At 36.4% G+C, this 15590-nt stretch overlaps 1 protein-coding gene across 1 annotated transcript; it reads left to right on the top strand.

Moving 5' to 3' along the window:
* The first annotated feature begins 606 nt into the window (after positions 1-606).
* Positions 607-2598, top strand: LOC110928659 (equilibrative nucleotide transporter 8). The gene is made up of 2 exons (XM_022171677.2): positions 607-1098; positions 1869-2598. Exons 1-2 carry the CDS (start codon positions 618-620, stop codon positions 2561-2563), a joined length of 1176 nt encoding a protein of 391 aa, XP_022027369.1. The 5' UTR covers positions 607-617; the 3' UTR covers positions 2564-2598.
* Positions 2599-15590: the final 12992 nt, after the last annotated feature.

The raw sequence follows: 15590 nt of genomic DNA, 5'->3' as shown, positions 1-15590 counted from the left end.
ATAATAATAATAATAATAATAATAATAATAATAATAATAATAATAATAATATATTTTTTTATTCAATCATGTCAAGTTAAAGTTAATCAGTAACAACATGACTCATTGTTCGCATCAAACACATCAATGGTAAATCAAACTTATTTAAAATCATCCAACCTAAACAAAACAAAACGTGTAACTCATAATTTATCAAAAGAGGTTAGGAGGTTGTATAAGGGTTGACAGGTATAGTTTATATATTTAATCCTAATATATAAATCGGTTGAAGGATTAATATGTTTGATTTTAACTTTAGTATAATCTTACACTACCCATTTAGTTAAACGAGTTAAACAAACACCCTATTTATATAAATAGATTAGACATTACAACTCAAACATGTTTATTTTCATTTCACATTCATTTTATGTAAGAAATTGTCACCCTAGTTTGTTTTTAAAAGTAATATTGATATTTTACTCAATAAACTTATTCTTTGTACATTTTCCTCATGGAAATATTTTATATTCTTTTATCCACCTTTAATCATTGAAAAAATCTTGCCAAAAGTGTCTTTATCTACCACCCATATAATGCTTTTATATAAACAAAGAGCCATATCAAACCAAACCAAAATGGAGAGATTAAAGAGTGACCAAGTTCAAACCAAACAAAATGACACATACAAACTAGCTTATATGATCCATTTCTTGCTTGGTGCAGGCAATTTGCTTCCATGGAATACCTTGATCTCAGCTATCGATTATTTCGGCTATCTTTACCCCGATAAACACATGGAGAAAGTGTTTTCTGTAGCGTACATGAGTTCATCACTACTAGTTCTAGTTATGATGATAAGTTGGAGTAGTTTTAGCACAAAAGTTAGCTTTAGAATGAGGATGAACATTGGATTCATCATGTTTGTTATATGTTTGATGGTAACTCCAACCATTGATTGGAGCGGGGCTCGGCATAGCAGCATGTTCTATGTTGTGGTTGCAACCGTTGTGATATGCGGTTTAGCCGATGGGTTGATTGGAGGAAGTCTAATAGGGTCAGCAGGAAAGTTGCCAAACCAGTACATGCAAGCAGTTTTTGCTGGAACTGCTTCATCAGGTAACTTCTGTTACTTTGTTAGCAAGCACATTTTGTATAAAATGGCACTATCTACAACCCCACAGTTTAGAGTGTAGGAGTAGGGACGGCTCAACCCATTTCGAGGCCAGGCAAAAAAATTACGGGCCTTTTCCATAAAAAGTTCTGTTTTTTTTTTTTTTTTTTTTTTTTTTTGGCATAACCTTCCTATTTTTCTAATAAAATCATGAATTGTCATCCCACATTGGTGGGTCGAACGGGTTGAGTAATGAGTATGAAGCGTGTAAATTTTGTACTTTTTTCTTAATAATTCAGTTTAAATTTTTTATATTAATTTCAAAATGATCTGAATTCATGAGAAAAAAAATCGTTTTAGAAGGGTTTATTCGTTAAAGGGTTACACATTCGTCCCACTCGACTATTTCAATTTCAAAATTGATGGAACCTCACACAGAGTTCATGAAACAAATCGTTTGAGATCGGACTCTTTCAACTTTCGACTTCTTTTAGGAACCAAAAGCTTTTGGTTATTAGTTACAAATAATATATAACCCGAATCGACACATAAAATGGTTGAAATGGTCACCTATATATAATTATAATTCAGAAGTCATAGTTTCAAATTTTCCATCCGAGGGTGGCTCAACTATAGTAACCATGTCTTGTAACTGTTTTGTTTTTGTCATTTAATTTCGCTAGGTACTTAAAGTTACCAATTAAACAATAATAAAACTTGAGTGATTTTTTTATATTGTAACTTCTCTTTACTGATTTAATCTGTTATTGTTCAGGGATACTGGTTTCTCTCTTGAGAATCATAACAAAAGCATCACTCCCACATGATCCACAAGGCTTAAGAACAAGTGCCCACTTATATTTCATGGTCAGCACAGTCATTCTAATGGTATGTATTGTTTGTTGTACTCTATTGTATAAGTTACCAGTCATGCAACAACATTACAAACAACTACAACAAGATCATCCAGCTTCAAATCCTAAACTATGGTATGTAGCAAGAACCATTCAATGGCCAGCACTAGGAATATTCATCACATATACCATAACACTTTCGATTTTCCCGGGATTTTTAGCAGAAAATCTAGAGTCTAAAATACTTAAAGATTGGTACCCGATAATGTTGATCGCCACGTATAATATCGCGGACTTTTTTGGGAAATCGTTTACGGTGATTTATATGTCAAAGAGTGTTGCTAAGGCTACATGGGGTTGTGTAGCAAGGTTGGTGTTTTATCCTGTATTTACAGCTTGTCTTCATGGACCTAAATGGTTTAGAAGTGAAGGGTTTGTAGTGTTTTTGACATTTATGTTGGGGTTCACTAATGGGTATGTGACAAGTGTCATCATGATTCTTGCACCAAAATCAGTGCCAACTTCTGAAGCAGAAACAGCTGCAATTGTAATGGCTTTGTGTTTAGGGATTGGATTGGTTTCAGGTTCTGTTCTTGGATGGTTTTGGATCATCTAGTTTAATATATGTTTTTCTAAGTTAATCTAGTTTAATATATGTAATGCATCTATTCGCCATAATATTTAGTAATTTAATTATGTTAGTATCTCATTTTTAATTTCTTGCACCCTAATCAGCACGATAACGTAAAAGAAGGTAACTATAAATAAAAGAGAGATTTAAACAGATCGTAAAAACCAGTTTAAAGTTTAGCAATCTTGAGCTCGACTTATTTGATTAAAGTAAGCTCGAGCTCGTTTTGTTGCAAGTCCTGTAATTAAAGTTCTGATCATGAGTGATTTTATAAACTGGATTTATGCTTGGAGTCATATATATTATTTGTTTTTAATAGTTTATTACACACATACACATATCTTATAACGTAATTTATATTTTGTTTTAATAAATAATAAATTATTATAATCATACATATAATAATACTTATTATGATTACGTACCATTTCATAGCTGTAGCCATAGCCATAATCATAATCAAATCATATTATCATAATCATATACTCTTTTATTTCATTCAAATTGTATTATAGTGTATCAAATTTATATAAGTAATAACAGTATTATAGTGTGTATCATATTTATATAAGTAATAACCTCTTATGTTGGTATATCAAGTTAAATTGGCTTATTTCTTCTTGATTAAGAGAAGCGTTCTTTCTAGTTAAATATTTATAGGACATTAGTTAGGTTACAAACTTACCACTAGTTTCAAAAGCAAACTCTAATGTATATATTACCATATTATATTATGTTATGGTATGTATATTATACTATATTATCTTTCTATTGCTATGTTATATTAGGGGAGGGAGTGGGGGTGGTCCGTGATGGAGCTCCCATCACGAGTGATGAAGCTCTCATCACGAGTGATGAAGACTTGCACACTGCTGTCACCCATAAAAATAACGTGTGGAATTATACACGCGTGGAAAGGATCACGCGTTGTAAAATTGTTGATTGTATGTGTATGACTTGTACGTTGTGTATTAATACTTGTACATTAGAATCTCATCACTAGTGATCACCACCGCCACTAAAGAATACTTGTGAGTGATAGAATAGTAGTTGCTGATATGGCGAAACATGATTGGATGTTTGTGAGTGATGGAATTTCATCACTTGTGACCACCCCCACTCCCCTTATATTATATTATCTTGCTATGATGACTATCATATAATAGGAACTATTATACCTATGAATCATAATTAATTCCGATATAAAGTCGTATTTTGTGTACCTGATTTCGCAAACAATATGTAACCTTGTGTCCCCGTAAGACCATGTGTCGTGGTAACTTGTTATAATGCCCCCATCATGGGGCATTATCCGACACGTGGCAACCCAGTCAGCATGGGGCGTTATAGCATAAAGTGGTGTAGTGGGGATAATGCCCAAATAATGCCCCTTCCAATTATTAAAAAAAAAAAAAAAAAAAAAAAAGAAAAAGCAACATTAATCCTATTGGCTAGTCAAACTTGTTCCCTGCCACCATTGGAAGTATCCGGCGTTTTCATTATAACGCCAAGGGTCCATTTTTGAATTTTTTTTTATTATAACGCCCCATGTAATGGAGGGGTGGGCGTTTTCGGGCGTTATTTTTGAAATTTTTTTAAAAAAAACGCCCACTACACATGGTCTAAGTAACGATCCACCATATTTCAAACACATAGAATTATCCAAATCACCTATATCAATATTAAATAGGGCATAGAACAACTAATATGTAACCACTACCTTCACCAAAAGCAGCCCAACACCTCAAAATTTGTTTAATATAATTCTTTAAACTTAGACCCTATAACCACTAGTATCATAATTTCTTTTGCTACACTATAGTAGTTTCTTGTCGTTTCAGCTGAACCATCTAACGTCATTCATTTGTTTTGTTAAAACTTGTGTGTGACCAAACTATCCCTACCATTAAATTACAAAATATAAAAAAGAAAAACTAACAATACAAAAATATATAAATAAAAAGTATAAACGGCCTGAACGTTGGATCTAGGTTATCAGCCCATGTTACATACGGATGTTAAAAATAAAGATTATATAAAGTTTAAAAGCATAAAATGTTATTTTTTTAAAGTACATTATATACTACTATAATTATATATTATATTATATACTACTATAATTTGCAACAATTGTGTGCTTTATGGTATGTACATTCTGCTTAACTTGTTTTATATTTACCTACTCTCTCTCTCTTTCATCTTCATGCTTTCTTATCCCTCTCTCCCTCTAGAAACTTCTGTCGGACCAAAAAAGAGACCTACGGTCAGAAACTGACGGCACTTGTTTCGCAGGTTTTTGGTGATGATTCATGATGACATCATCATGAAGTTAAGCGTTTTTCGGCGGGTCCATGAGGTTGACTGTGCCTTTGGATCGTTAGATCTAACTAAGTTGAATGAGGTAGTTGTTGGAATTCTTGCCGGAAAGTGTTTTTCTTAGCCAGAAATTGTGTTTGCCGGTGGGTTTGTCGATGATTTTGTCATGGTTAGTGTTTTTGTTGCCGGAAATTGTTGCATTTTTACCGTAAATTATGGTTTGGTGGTAGGTTTATGGTTACCACTACTAATATTGTTACTCTCAGTTTTGTCGGTACCACTGACGGTATTGTAGTTTGTGGATTTGTTGGTTTGTTGTTATTTATTTCTTGAGGGTTTCTGACATCCGACGATGATGGTGGCTTGCTTCTTGGCATGGCAACTTCGGTTGCAGGCGTGGCGGCACTGAGCCGTAAGGACGATGATGATCTCTTAGATCTGAGTCTACTTGTACTGAGGTGGTCGTTTTGTGATAGTGACCAGTTCCGACGACCGGTGGTGGTTATGGTAGCTAACATCAGTGTGTGAACATCAGGGTTCATTACCATCACCACTCATCAGAAACCGCAGTAGGTCGGATCGGATGGATGGAATGTTGATCGGTTCTGTTTAAATGTAAGGAAAAATATGAAAACATACCTGTCACCGCAGACAGTGCAGTGGAGAATCCAGTGAGGGAAGAAAGCCATAGAGTTCGACATCTTAGTCAAGGTGATCTGGTTCCTCCTTAGGGTGCAAACTGATGATGGTGATGATGAAACCGATAAGGGAGTTCGGTTATGGAGAGGGAGGCCGAAATTGATGTTATGGTTATTAGGTTATGTGTCTAACCTTAGAACCTCTACATAAGTCTCCTTATATAAGCACCCAAGAGGAAATCTAATTAGTTAATAAGGGTAATATGGTCCATCAACAATTACCAACTAATTATTTAATAGGTTATTATGTAAATGATTATAATGGCTGCTAGATTAAATATTAAAACATAATATATTTAATCTTACATTATCCTACTTAGCCGAGTAATCATTTACTATGAGTATTAAATAAGCCTGATCAGGAGTTACACTCATTTTAGCCTTAAACAAGAACTATAGCAGAGAAATACAGCTGTTGAATCATTATGCGATTCAGGACCCCCATTAGTCATACTATAGCCTTAATTTAAAACCTAATCATTATGTTCAAAATACGCATAAGCCCTTTATTTGATTTGTAACTTTATTTGTCTATATTCCATTATACCGGTTGAACACATTCTAAGAGTCATACAAAATCAAACTGAGGAAATTTCATTAATCATAAAACATAAGCTAGTACAATATGCTAAACAAGGTCTTTACTAAGTCCCATATTCCGAACATGTTCTTCGTAAACCTTAGGAGGGAGACCTTTAGTCATCGGATCCGCAAGCATATCTTTAGTACTAATATACTCAATACAAATATTATATTCCTCAACTCGTTCACGTACGAACCGATATTTTGTATCGAGATATAAACCAGCTCCAGTCGAACTGTTACTGTTCGAGAAACTAACGGCAACTGAGTTATCACAGTAAAGCTTCAATGGTCTAGAAATGGAATTAACGATTTTGAGTCCAGTGATCAGATTTCTAAGCAACATTCCATGACAGGTTGCGTTATAAACAGCAATGTACTCAGCCATCATTGTGGAAGTTGTGGTCAACTATTGTTTATGACTCTTCCATGAGATAGGTTGTAACAACTCTCACTAAAATCAATACCTATTATGTTAATTATCCCATAAGAAAACCCTAATTGAGAAACCCAAGTAATTCTGCATAAACCCTAAAATTTCCGGAACAATCGGAATCAGGATCAGGGCCCCTAAAACTCAGGGGGGGTAAACCCTAGCTGATAATTATCCTCCATATACGTTGTCTAAATTGAGAATTCTTAAACTGTCGACTCACCAGGCCTATACCAGTGACTAACCTACCCTACCCTAAATGGACACCCTAGGCGATACGCGGCACATGACACGGATTCTTCCGCGACTAGCGGGAGGCGCCAATTTTGGGTATAAATAGAGGGGCCTGGCACTTGCATTCTATTGATTGTTCGACGTTAAAATTCAAAATATACTACGAGATATTAGCTGATTACTATAAAACACACACAAATCACATAGTGCTGCCGCAAAACAGGGTAATAACTCGATCGCTATTACGATTCAACGTCTGATCGATTATAACTATCCAACGATTGTTTAAGTGCCGCTCTAATTGATTTTATACTTTGTTATTCATCGTGATTTCGACTTGAATGTTTGAGTGCTGTCCGAACTCGGGCTATACTCTGTCATTCGTTGTGAATCCGCTGAATCAATAAGTATTGCACTTTGTTAATCGTTGTGAGGGTTTAATCTCGTGAATTGTCGTAACTGCTGTATTAGTTACTAACCCGTTTGTGTGTGTGCATTATTATTTAAATTAGGTTAATCAAGACTAATCAGTAGGCTTATACTCTGCTCGTTAAATCTGCAATGTGAGTCATTCTCTTTTTATCAACTGTTTTACAATACTCCAAGTTATTTTCCAAAGTTATAATTACAGGGATTAAGTCTTTGTAATCACCAAATTACAGCCAGTATGCGGGGTATTGTGCACATTACTACTGTTTGTATCATTTTAGGTGAGCGAGCCTAAATCATGATATACACTATTAGGTAGTCGGACCTAAATAGTGATTTACGTCACTTGTGGGTGAACGGACCCAACAGTGATATGACCACAGTCACAGATCCGGTCGAGTGACAAATACTGTGGGTAGTTGGTTGATATAGAAACATTGTAATCGCTTTTAATACTGTAGATTATAACAACGTGTCATTTTAATTAAAATGAATGATTCACTCAGTATTTCTCTGTTGACAAAACCTTTTTCAAACATGTTTCAGGTGATCTGTTGTGATCCAAGAAAAAGTGCCGTGAAGCACTATAAGCTTAGAAAAGTGGCTCAATGTAAATAAATAAAGAAACATGTTTTGAGAAATAAAGATTTCCCCGGGAAATCACCTTATTGTAAATTACAGGGTTTTATCCCTAAACTTTATGTAATAAACTAAACGGGCATTTGAGTATTAAAAGATCCTGTATTAAAAGACTTCCGCTGTCGCCTAAATTAAATACCACGGGATTTCCTGCCTCGCGGCTCTGGACCGGGTCAAACCGGGGCCGAGGGCCGTGACAGGAAAAGTTGGTATCAGAGCCACTGATTTAAGCTTACTATTGATTTTAGCCTATTAAAGTAATTGAGAAATACTTAGAAATTTTAGTTGCCATTCTGTGAATATATGTTTTATTAACTGATTAATTGTTAAGTTACAGTATGGGTAAACAAAAGCTTTCTGCTATCTACCACAAATTAGATAATGCACCCACAGAAAAAGGAACCTCCTCCAAATACCCAGCAGATCTGGAAGAAGGGATTTTTGTCCGTAAGGCAAATTATGAAAATCCTCTCACCCCAGATAAAAGAAATTCGATTCTTAAGAAGGGACAGGAGAAAATAAAGAAACCCCAACTCAAGAAAGTGAGGTTTAATCCAGAAATCCAGGAATTAGGCAATAGTCCACCTTGGGAAGACAAATTAGATGAAAAATGGGCAAATCTTTATATGCTAGCTACCGTAGCAGAAAATGCAAACCTCTAAACTATCCATAAGCCTGGTCTAGTAGAAAATTACTACCCAGTAAATAAATAACTAAATCCTAGTGTGTTCTCTTTCCTGTTATCTTTTGTACAAATTAATATGCAATAAAACTTTAATGTTTATTTGTAAAACTTTGTTCCAAAGTTTTAACTTAGCATTTTTGTTCATTTTGCATATATGCTATCCAGCATGAATGAGATATCGGAAGCATTTCAGAATCTCAACCTCTACCCAGTACCAATTGAAGTCTCCCACGACTTTACTGTTTATATTGTTGACATAGAGGAACCTCTGGAATTCCAAGCTCCACTGCTGGAAAAAGCAAAACCTAAAAAGAGAAGAAGATATGTAGGATGGAGGAAAGTGCGCAGGAGAAAGCCAGCCACTAGGAAACTCCCCAAAGTAGAAAACCCTATAGACAAAGGAAAATGAATCGAAACCGGAGAGAGTTCTAAGCCAACAGAGATAGAAATCAGGAAAGATTCTAAACAAAAAGGAATAGAAATTGGAGAGAGCTCTAGGCAACCTGAAGAAATCACCTTTCAAGACGAAATAGACCGTCTACTGGCAAATTGTGATGTCATTAGCCCTATCCATAATAATCTATATCCTTATCCGGCTGAAAACCAACTTCCTGTAAATCTGGAACCAGCTATTCCAGACCCACTAATCCACACTCGACCTTTAGGCCAAATGGAAGAATGGTGGACAAATGACTGGCAATTCCAAAATATGATCAACAGTCCTTATTCCTTCCTTCCACAGTTTGATCCAGAACCTATCCCTAATCCTCCAATGAGCAACGGAAATTTAGCCGAACTTCGCCAGTTCGGTGAAGAGCTGATAGGTACAGGGAATAGGATCCGGGAAATGGGGGAACAAATCTCCTGGAAATACGACGAAAGGGAGCATCGCTACTAAACTACCAGTTGACCAAAGAATAGTGGGGTTGGGAAGAATGTCTGTATAATAACAGTAGTAGAAAAATATAACTCTGTAAAATGGGAAATAAAACATTGTAAGATAAGCATTGTGTATGGATGCATATATAATCGATAAAACAAAATAGAAGTCGAAACATCGACAATTTTGACTATAAATATATATGTGTGATGTGAAAAAGATTTATGTGACTACTTGCCATTGTTTTAGTTACAATCATTTGATACTAATAGTTATATCTATAAAACTTATCAGATGGAAAACGCTAGTAATGAACCAGTTAATGAAGGGAATCAATCTGAGCAAAATCAGGAAAACCAATACATGACTAGACAAGATATTGAAAATATCATCACTCAAGGTATAGCTAATGCTATTCCTGCAATCATGGCTGCTGCTCAGAAACCTGTTGAACCACAGCAAATCATTCCTAGCAAACGTACCCAGGAAGACAATTTTAGTCATAGTGTAAATGGAGGCGGCAATCATGACGATAATAATCCACAACAGGCTCCACCTCCTAAGAAATAGAAAGCTGCAACACCTGGTTGCACTTTCAAAGAATTTCTTGCTTGCAAACCTGCTGAATTTGCAGGCAACGAAGGAGCAACTGCAGTACTGCGTTGGTTAGAGAAAACCGAAGCAGTAATTGCAATAAGTAAGTGTGCCGAAGAAGATCAGGTTATGTATGCTTCAAATCTATTTAAAGAAGGGGCGCTAGAGTGGTGGAACAATGTATTACAAGCAAAAGGAAGAAGGATGGCCTATGCTATGAAATGGGAAGACTTTAAGAATCTTGTGGAAGGAAAGTATTGTCCTGAATATGAAAAGGAACAAATGACAAATAAGTTCCTAAATCATCGTATGATGGGTGTAGATTATCGTGGTTATACTTCGACTTTTCTTCGAATATGCTAGAGTCGTACCAACACTGGCTTCGCCAGAACCGGTACTCATTTCCCGCTACATTTGGGGATTAATTAGTGAAATCCGTAACATCGTTAAAGCTGCGAGACCTCGCACTATTGACGAGCTGTGGAATTAGCTAATACCTTAACTGATGAGCTGGTACGTGCAAGAGAAGAAGATCGAAAGAAGGAATTGGCCCAAAAGATTACCCAAGGATTTCGGGTGGGCAATAATAGCAATAAATTCAAGAAGAGAGGAACGAGGCAAGCTGCAAATCCGCCTTTTTGCAGAAATTGCAGAAAGAATCACTTTGGAAGATGTAATGTGACCTGTAACTTTTGCAAAGCTATAGGACACCGGGAAGAAGAATGTAGAAGGAAAACAATAATTTGCTACAACTGTGGAGAACCTGGACATTTTCAAACAAAATGCCCTAAGCTAGCAAAACCAGCAGATAATAAAACTAAGACGGCCGACGGAGCTACCAAGAAGAATGCACGAGCATTCCAGTTGACTACGCAGGAAGCGGAACTCATTCCAGATGTGATAGCCGGTACATTCTTAGTTCATAACGTTTATGCAAAAGTATTATTTGACTCTGGTGCAAACCAAAGTTTCATCAATACTTCATACTGCCAAGCTCTTAACTTACCCTTAACCACCCTTAGGCAGATTTTTACAGTCGAAACGGCAGATGGGAATTCTGTTAACATAAATAAGGTATTGCAGGAAGTAAAGATAGAACTTTTAGGCCATAAGTTTTCTGCAAACCTGTTACCTATGAAATTAGCCGGATTCGATGTGGAATTAGGAATGGATTGGTTAATAGCCAACCATGCTCGAATCCTTTGTGATAAGAATTCCGTAGAAATCCGTACTCCCACAGGAGAGGTAATTTTAATTACAGGAGATAAACCTCGAAAGCCACTGAAATTCATTTCAGTAATGAAGTTGGCTAGTTATTCAAGAAAACAAGAAATGGTGTATATGATTTCTGTAATCATTAACACTAAAAGTAAGGAACTCCAGGACATCCCTATAGTCTCAGAATACCCAGACGTCTTTCCAGAAGAATTACCTGGGTTACCACCCGATAGAGAAGTAGAGTTTAGAATTCATCTAATTCCGGGTACTACACCAATAGCTAAGGCACCGTATCGATTAGCACCCACCGAAATGCTAGAATTGAAAAAGCAGTTAGATGAATTATTAAGCAAGGGATTTATACAACCTAGTTCATCCGCTTGGGGAGCACCAGTGTTGTTTGTGAAAAAGAAAGATGGATCGATGAGAATGTGTATCGATTATAGGGAACTAAACAAGGTTACAATTAAGAATCGATACCCATTACCTAGGATTGACGATCTTTTTGATCAACTTCATGGTGCTAGGTATTTTTCTAAAATAGACTTGCGCTCCGGATATCACCAGCTAAAGGTACAAGAAGAAGACATACCTAAAACTGCTTTCAGAACTAGGTATGGCCATTATGAGTTTACAGTCATGCCCTTTGGATTAACAAATGCCCCAGCAGCATTTATGGACATGATGAATCGGATCTTTAAACCATATTTGGATAAATTTGTAATCGTATTCATCGACGATATACTTATTTATTACAAAAGTCAGGAAGAACATTACGAGCACCTGCATGCACTCTTAAATTTGTTAAGAAAGGAAAAACTTTATGCCAAATTCTCGAAGTGTGAATTCTGGTTACAAGAAGTGCAATTTTTAGGTCACATGGTGAATCATGAAGGAATTCACGTAGATCCTGTTAAAATAGAAGCAATCACCAAATGGAAGGTCCCGCAAACAGCTATGGAGATTAGAAGTTTTCTAAGCTTAGCTGGATACTACAGACGATTTATTAAGGATTTCTCTAAGATAGTTGTACCTTTGACTAAGCTGGCCTGTAAAGCCGTTAAGTTTGAATGGGGACCTAAACAAGAAGAAGCTTTTAAGATTTTAAAGCACCGGTTGACGAATGCTCCAATTTTATCATTGCCCGAAGGGACAGAAGATTTTGAAGTATATTGTGATGCTTCAAAATTAGGATTTGGATGTGTATTGATGCAACGCAAAAAGGTAATTGAGTATGCTTCCCGGCAGTTGAAAAAGCACGAAGAAAATTATACGACTCATGACTTAGAATTAGGAGCTATAATTTTTGCCCTTAAAATCTGGAGACATTATCTGTATGGAAGTAAGTTTACTGTTTATACAGATCATAAAAGTTTAAGGTACATATTTGGGCAAAAAGAGTTAAATATGAGGCAAAGAAGATGGATGGAAATCCTAAGCGATTACGACTGTGATATTCAATATCACGAAGGAAAAGCGAACGTAGTCGCAGATGCCTTAAGTCGTAAGTATCAGGAAAAGCAAAAGCGAGTCCGTGCTCTTAGATTAAATCTACAAATAGATTTAATGGAGCAATTGAAGAAAATTCAAGAAACAGCAATCAAGGACGATGCTGAAGGAATGAAAGGTTACATAAAGGAACTGGAACAAGGAAGTGATGGAATTTGGAGATTCCACAAGAAGAGAATTTGGGTACCTAAGCAAGGAGAATTAAGAAATAAGATTTTAGAAGAAGCTCATAAATCTAGGTATACTGTACATCCAGGAAACAATAAGATGTACCAAGATTTAAGAACCCATTTCTGGTGGATAGGAATGAAAAAGGATATAGCTAGTTATGTATCGAAGTGTCTTACTTGTTCACAAGTTAAAGCCGAACACCAGAAACCTTCAGGATTACTGCAACAGCTAGAAATGCCTGTATGGAAATGGGAACTCATAACAATGGGTTTTGTTACTAAGTTACCCAGAACCAGAAAAGGTAATGATGCGATTTGGGTAGTTGTGGACCGATTAACCAAATCAGCTCATTTCCTACCTATGAAAGAAACCTTTAGCATGGAAAAGTTAGCAAAGTTGTACGTAGACGAAGTTGTATCCTTACATGGAGTTCCACTCTCCATTGTATCAGATAGGGATAGTCGTTTCACTTCCCATTTTTGGACTAGTTTCCAGAAAGCAATGGGAACCCGACTAAATTTGAGTACGGCATATCATCCACAAACAGACGGACAAAGTGAAAGGACGATACAAACCCTGGAAGACATGCTTCGAGCATGTGTAATTGATTTTGGTGGTAATTGGGATAGCCACTTACCCTTAATTGAATTCTCCTATAATAATAGTTATCATTCAAGCATCGAAGCTGCTCCATTCGAAGCACTGTATGGACGCAAGTGCAGAACCCCAGTTTGTTGGGCAGAAATAGGAGAAAGTCAATTATCAGGTCCAGAAATTGTGCAAGAAACTACTGACAAAATAACTCAAATCAAAGAAAGATTGAAGACGGCCAGATCGTCAGAAAAGCTATGCAGACAATCGCCGTAAGCCACTAGAGTTTCAAGTCGGAGATAAAGTACTTTTGAAAGTCTCTCCTTGGAAAGGAGTAGTACGATTTGGTAAGAAAGAAAAACTGAGTCCAAGATACGTAGGACCATTTCCAGTAAAGCAACGAATAGGACCAGTTGCTTATCGGTTACAACTACCAGAAGAGCTAGCTGGAGTACATGATGTGTTTCATGTATCCAATCTCAAGAAATGTTTATCCGACGAATCCCTGGTAGTACCTCTTCAAGATGTAGAGGTAAATGAAAAGTTAAAATTCGTAGAGAAACCACTGCAAATAGAAGACAAGAAAGTCAAGTTTCTCAAACACAAGCGACTAGTGCTAGTCAAAATCAAATGGGATTCAAAGAGAGGACCAGAATACACTTGGGAGCTGGAATCAGAAATGAAGAGGAAATATCCTCATTTATTCCAGTAAATCTCGAGGAGGAGATTTTTCTTAAGGTAGGGAGGATGTAACAACTCTCACTAAAATCAATACCTATTATGATAATTGTCCCATAAGAAAACCCTAATTGAGAAACCCAAGTAATTCTTCATAAACCCTAAAATTTCCGGAACAATCAGAATCAGGATCAGGGCCCCTAAAACTCAGGGGGGGTAAACCCTAGCTGATAATTATCCTCCAAATACGTTGTCTAAATTGAGAATTCTTAAACTATCGACTCACCAGGCCTATACCAGTGACTAACCTACCCTACCCTAAATGGACACCCCAGGCGATACGCGGCACGTGACACGGATTCTTCCACGACTAGCGGGAGGTGCCAATTTTGGGTATAAATAGAGGGGCCTGGCACTTGCATTCTGTTGATTGTTCGACGTTAAAATTCAAAATATACTACGAGATATTAGCTGATTACTATAAAACACACACAAATCACGTAGTGCTGCCGCAAAACAGGGTAATAACTCGATCGCTATTACGATTCAACGTCCGATCGATTATAACTATCCAACGATTGTTTAAGTGTCGCTCTAATTGAGTTTATACTTTGTTATTCATCGTGATTTCGACTTAAATGTTTGAGTGTTGTCCGAACTCGGGCTATACTCTGCCATTCGTTGTGAATCCGCTGAATCAATAAGTATTGCACTTTGTTAATCGTTGTGAGGGTTTAATCTCGTGAATTGTCGTAACTGCTGTATTAGTTACTAACCCGTTTGTGTGTGTGCATTGTTATTTAAATTAGGTTAATCAAGGCTAATCAGTAGGCTTATACTCTGCTCGTTAAATCTGCAATGTGAGTCATTCTCTTTTTATCAACTATTTTACAATACTCCAAGTTATTTTCCAAAGTTATAATTACAGGGATTAAGTCTTTGTAATCACCAAATTACAGCCAGTATGTGGGGTATTGTGCACATTACTACTGTTTGTATCATTTTAGGTGAGCGAGCCTAAATCATGATATACACTATTAGGTAGTCGGACCTAAATAGTGATTTACGTCACTTGTGGATGAACGGACCCAACAGTGATATGACCACAGTCACAGATCCGGTCGAGTGACAAATACTGTGGGTAGTTGGTTGATATGGAAACATTGTAATCGCTCTTAATACTGTAGATTATAACAACGTGTCATTTTAATTAAAATGAATGATTCACTCAGTATTTCTCTGCTGACAAAACCTTTTTCAAACATGTTTCAGGTGATCTGTTGTGATCCAAGAAAAAGTGCCGTGAAGCACTACAAGCTTAGAAAAGTGGCTCAGTGTAAATAAATAAAGAAGCA

Source organism: Helianthus annuus, chromosome 3 (assembly GCF_002127325.2).
Source record: "Helianthus annuus cultivar XRQ/B chromosome 3, HanXRQr2.0-SUNRISE, whole genome shotgun sequence".
Lineage (NCBI taxonomy): Eukaryota > Viridiplantae > Streptophyta > Magnoliopsida > Asterales > Asteraceae > Helianthus > Helianthus annuus.
This window is presented reverse-complemented; position numbering and strand designations above follow the sequence as displayed.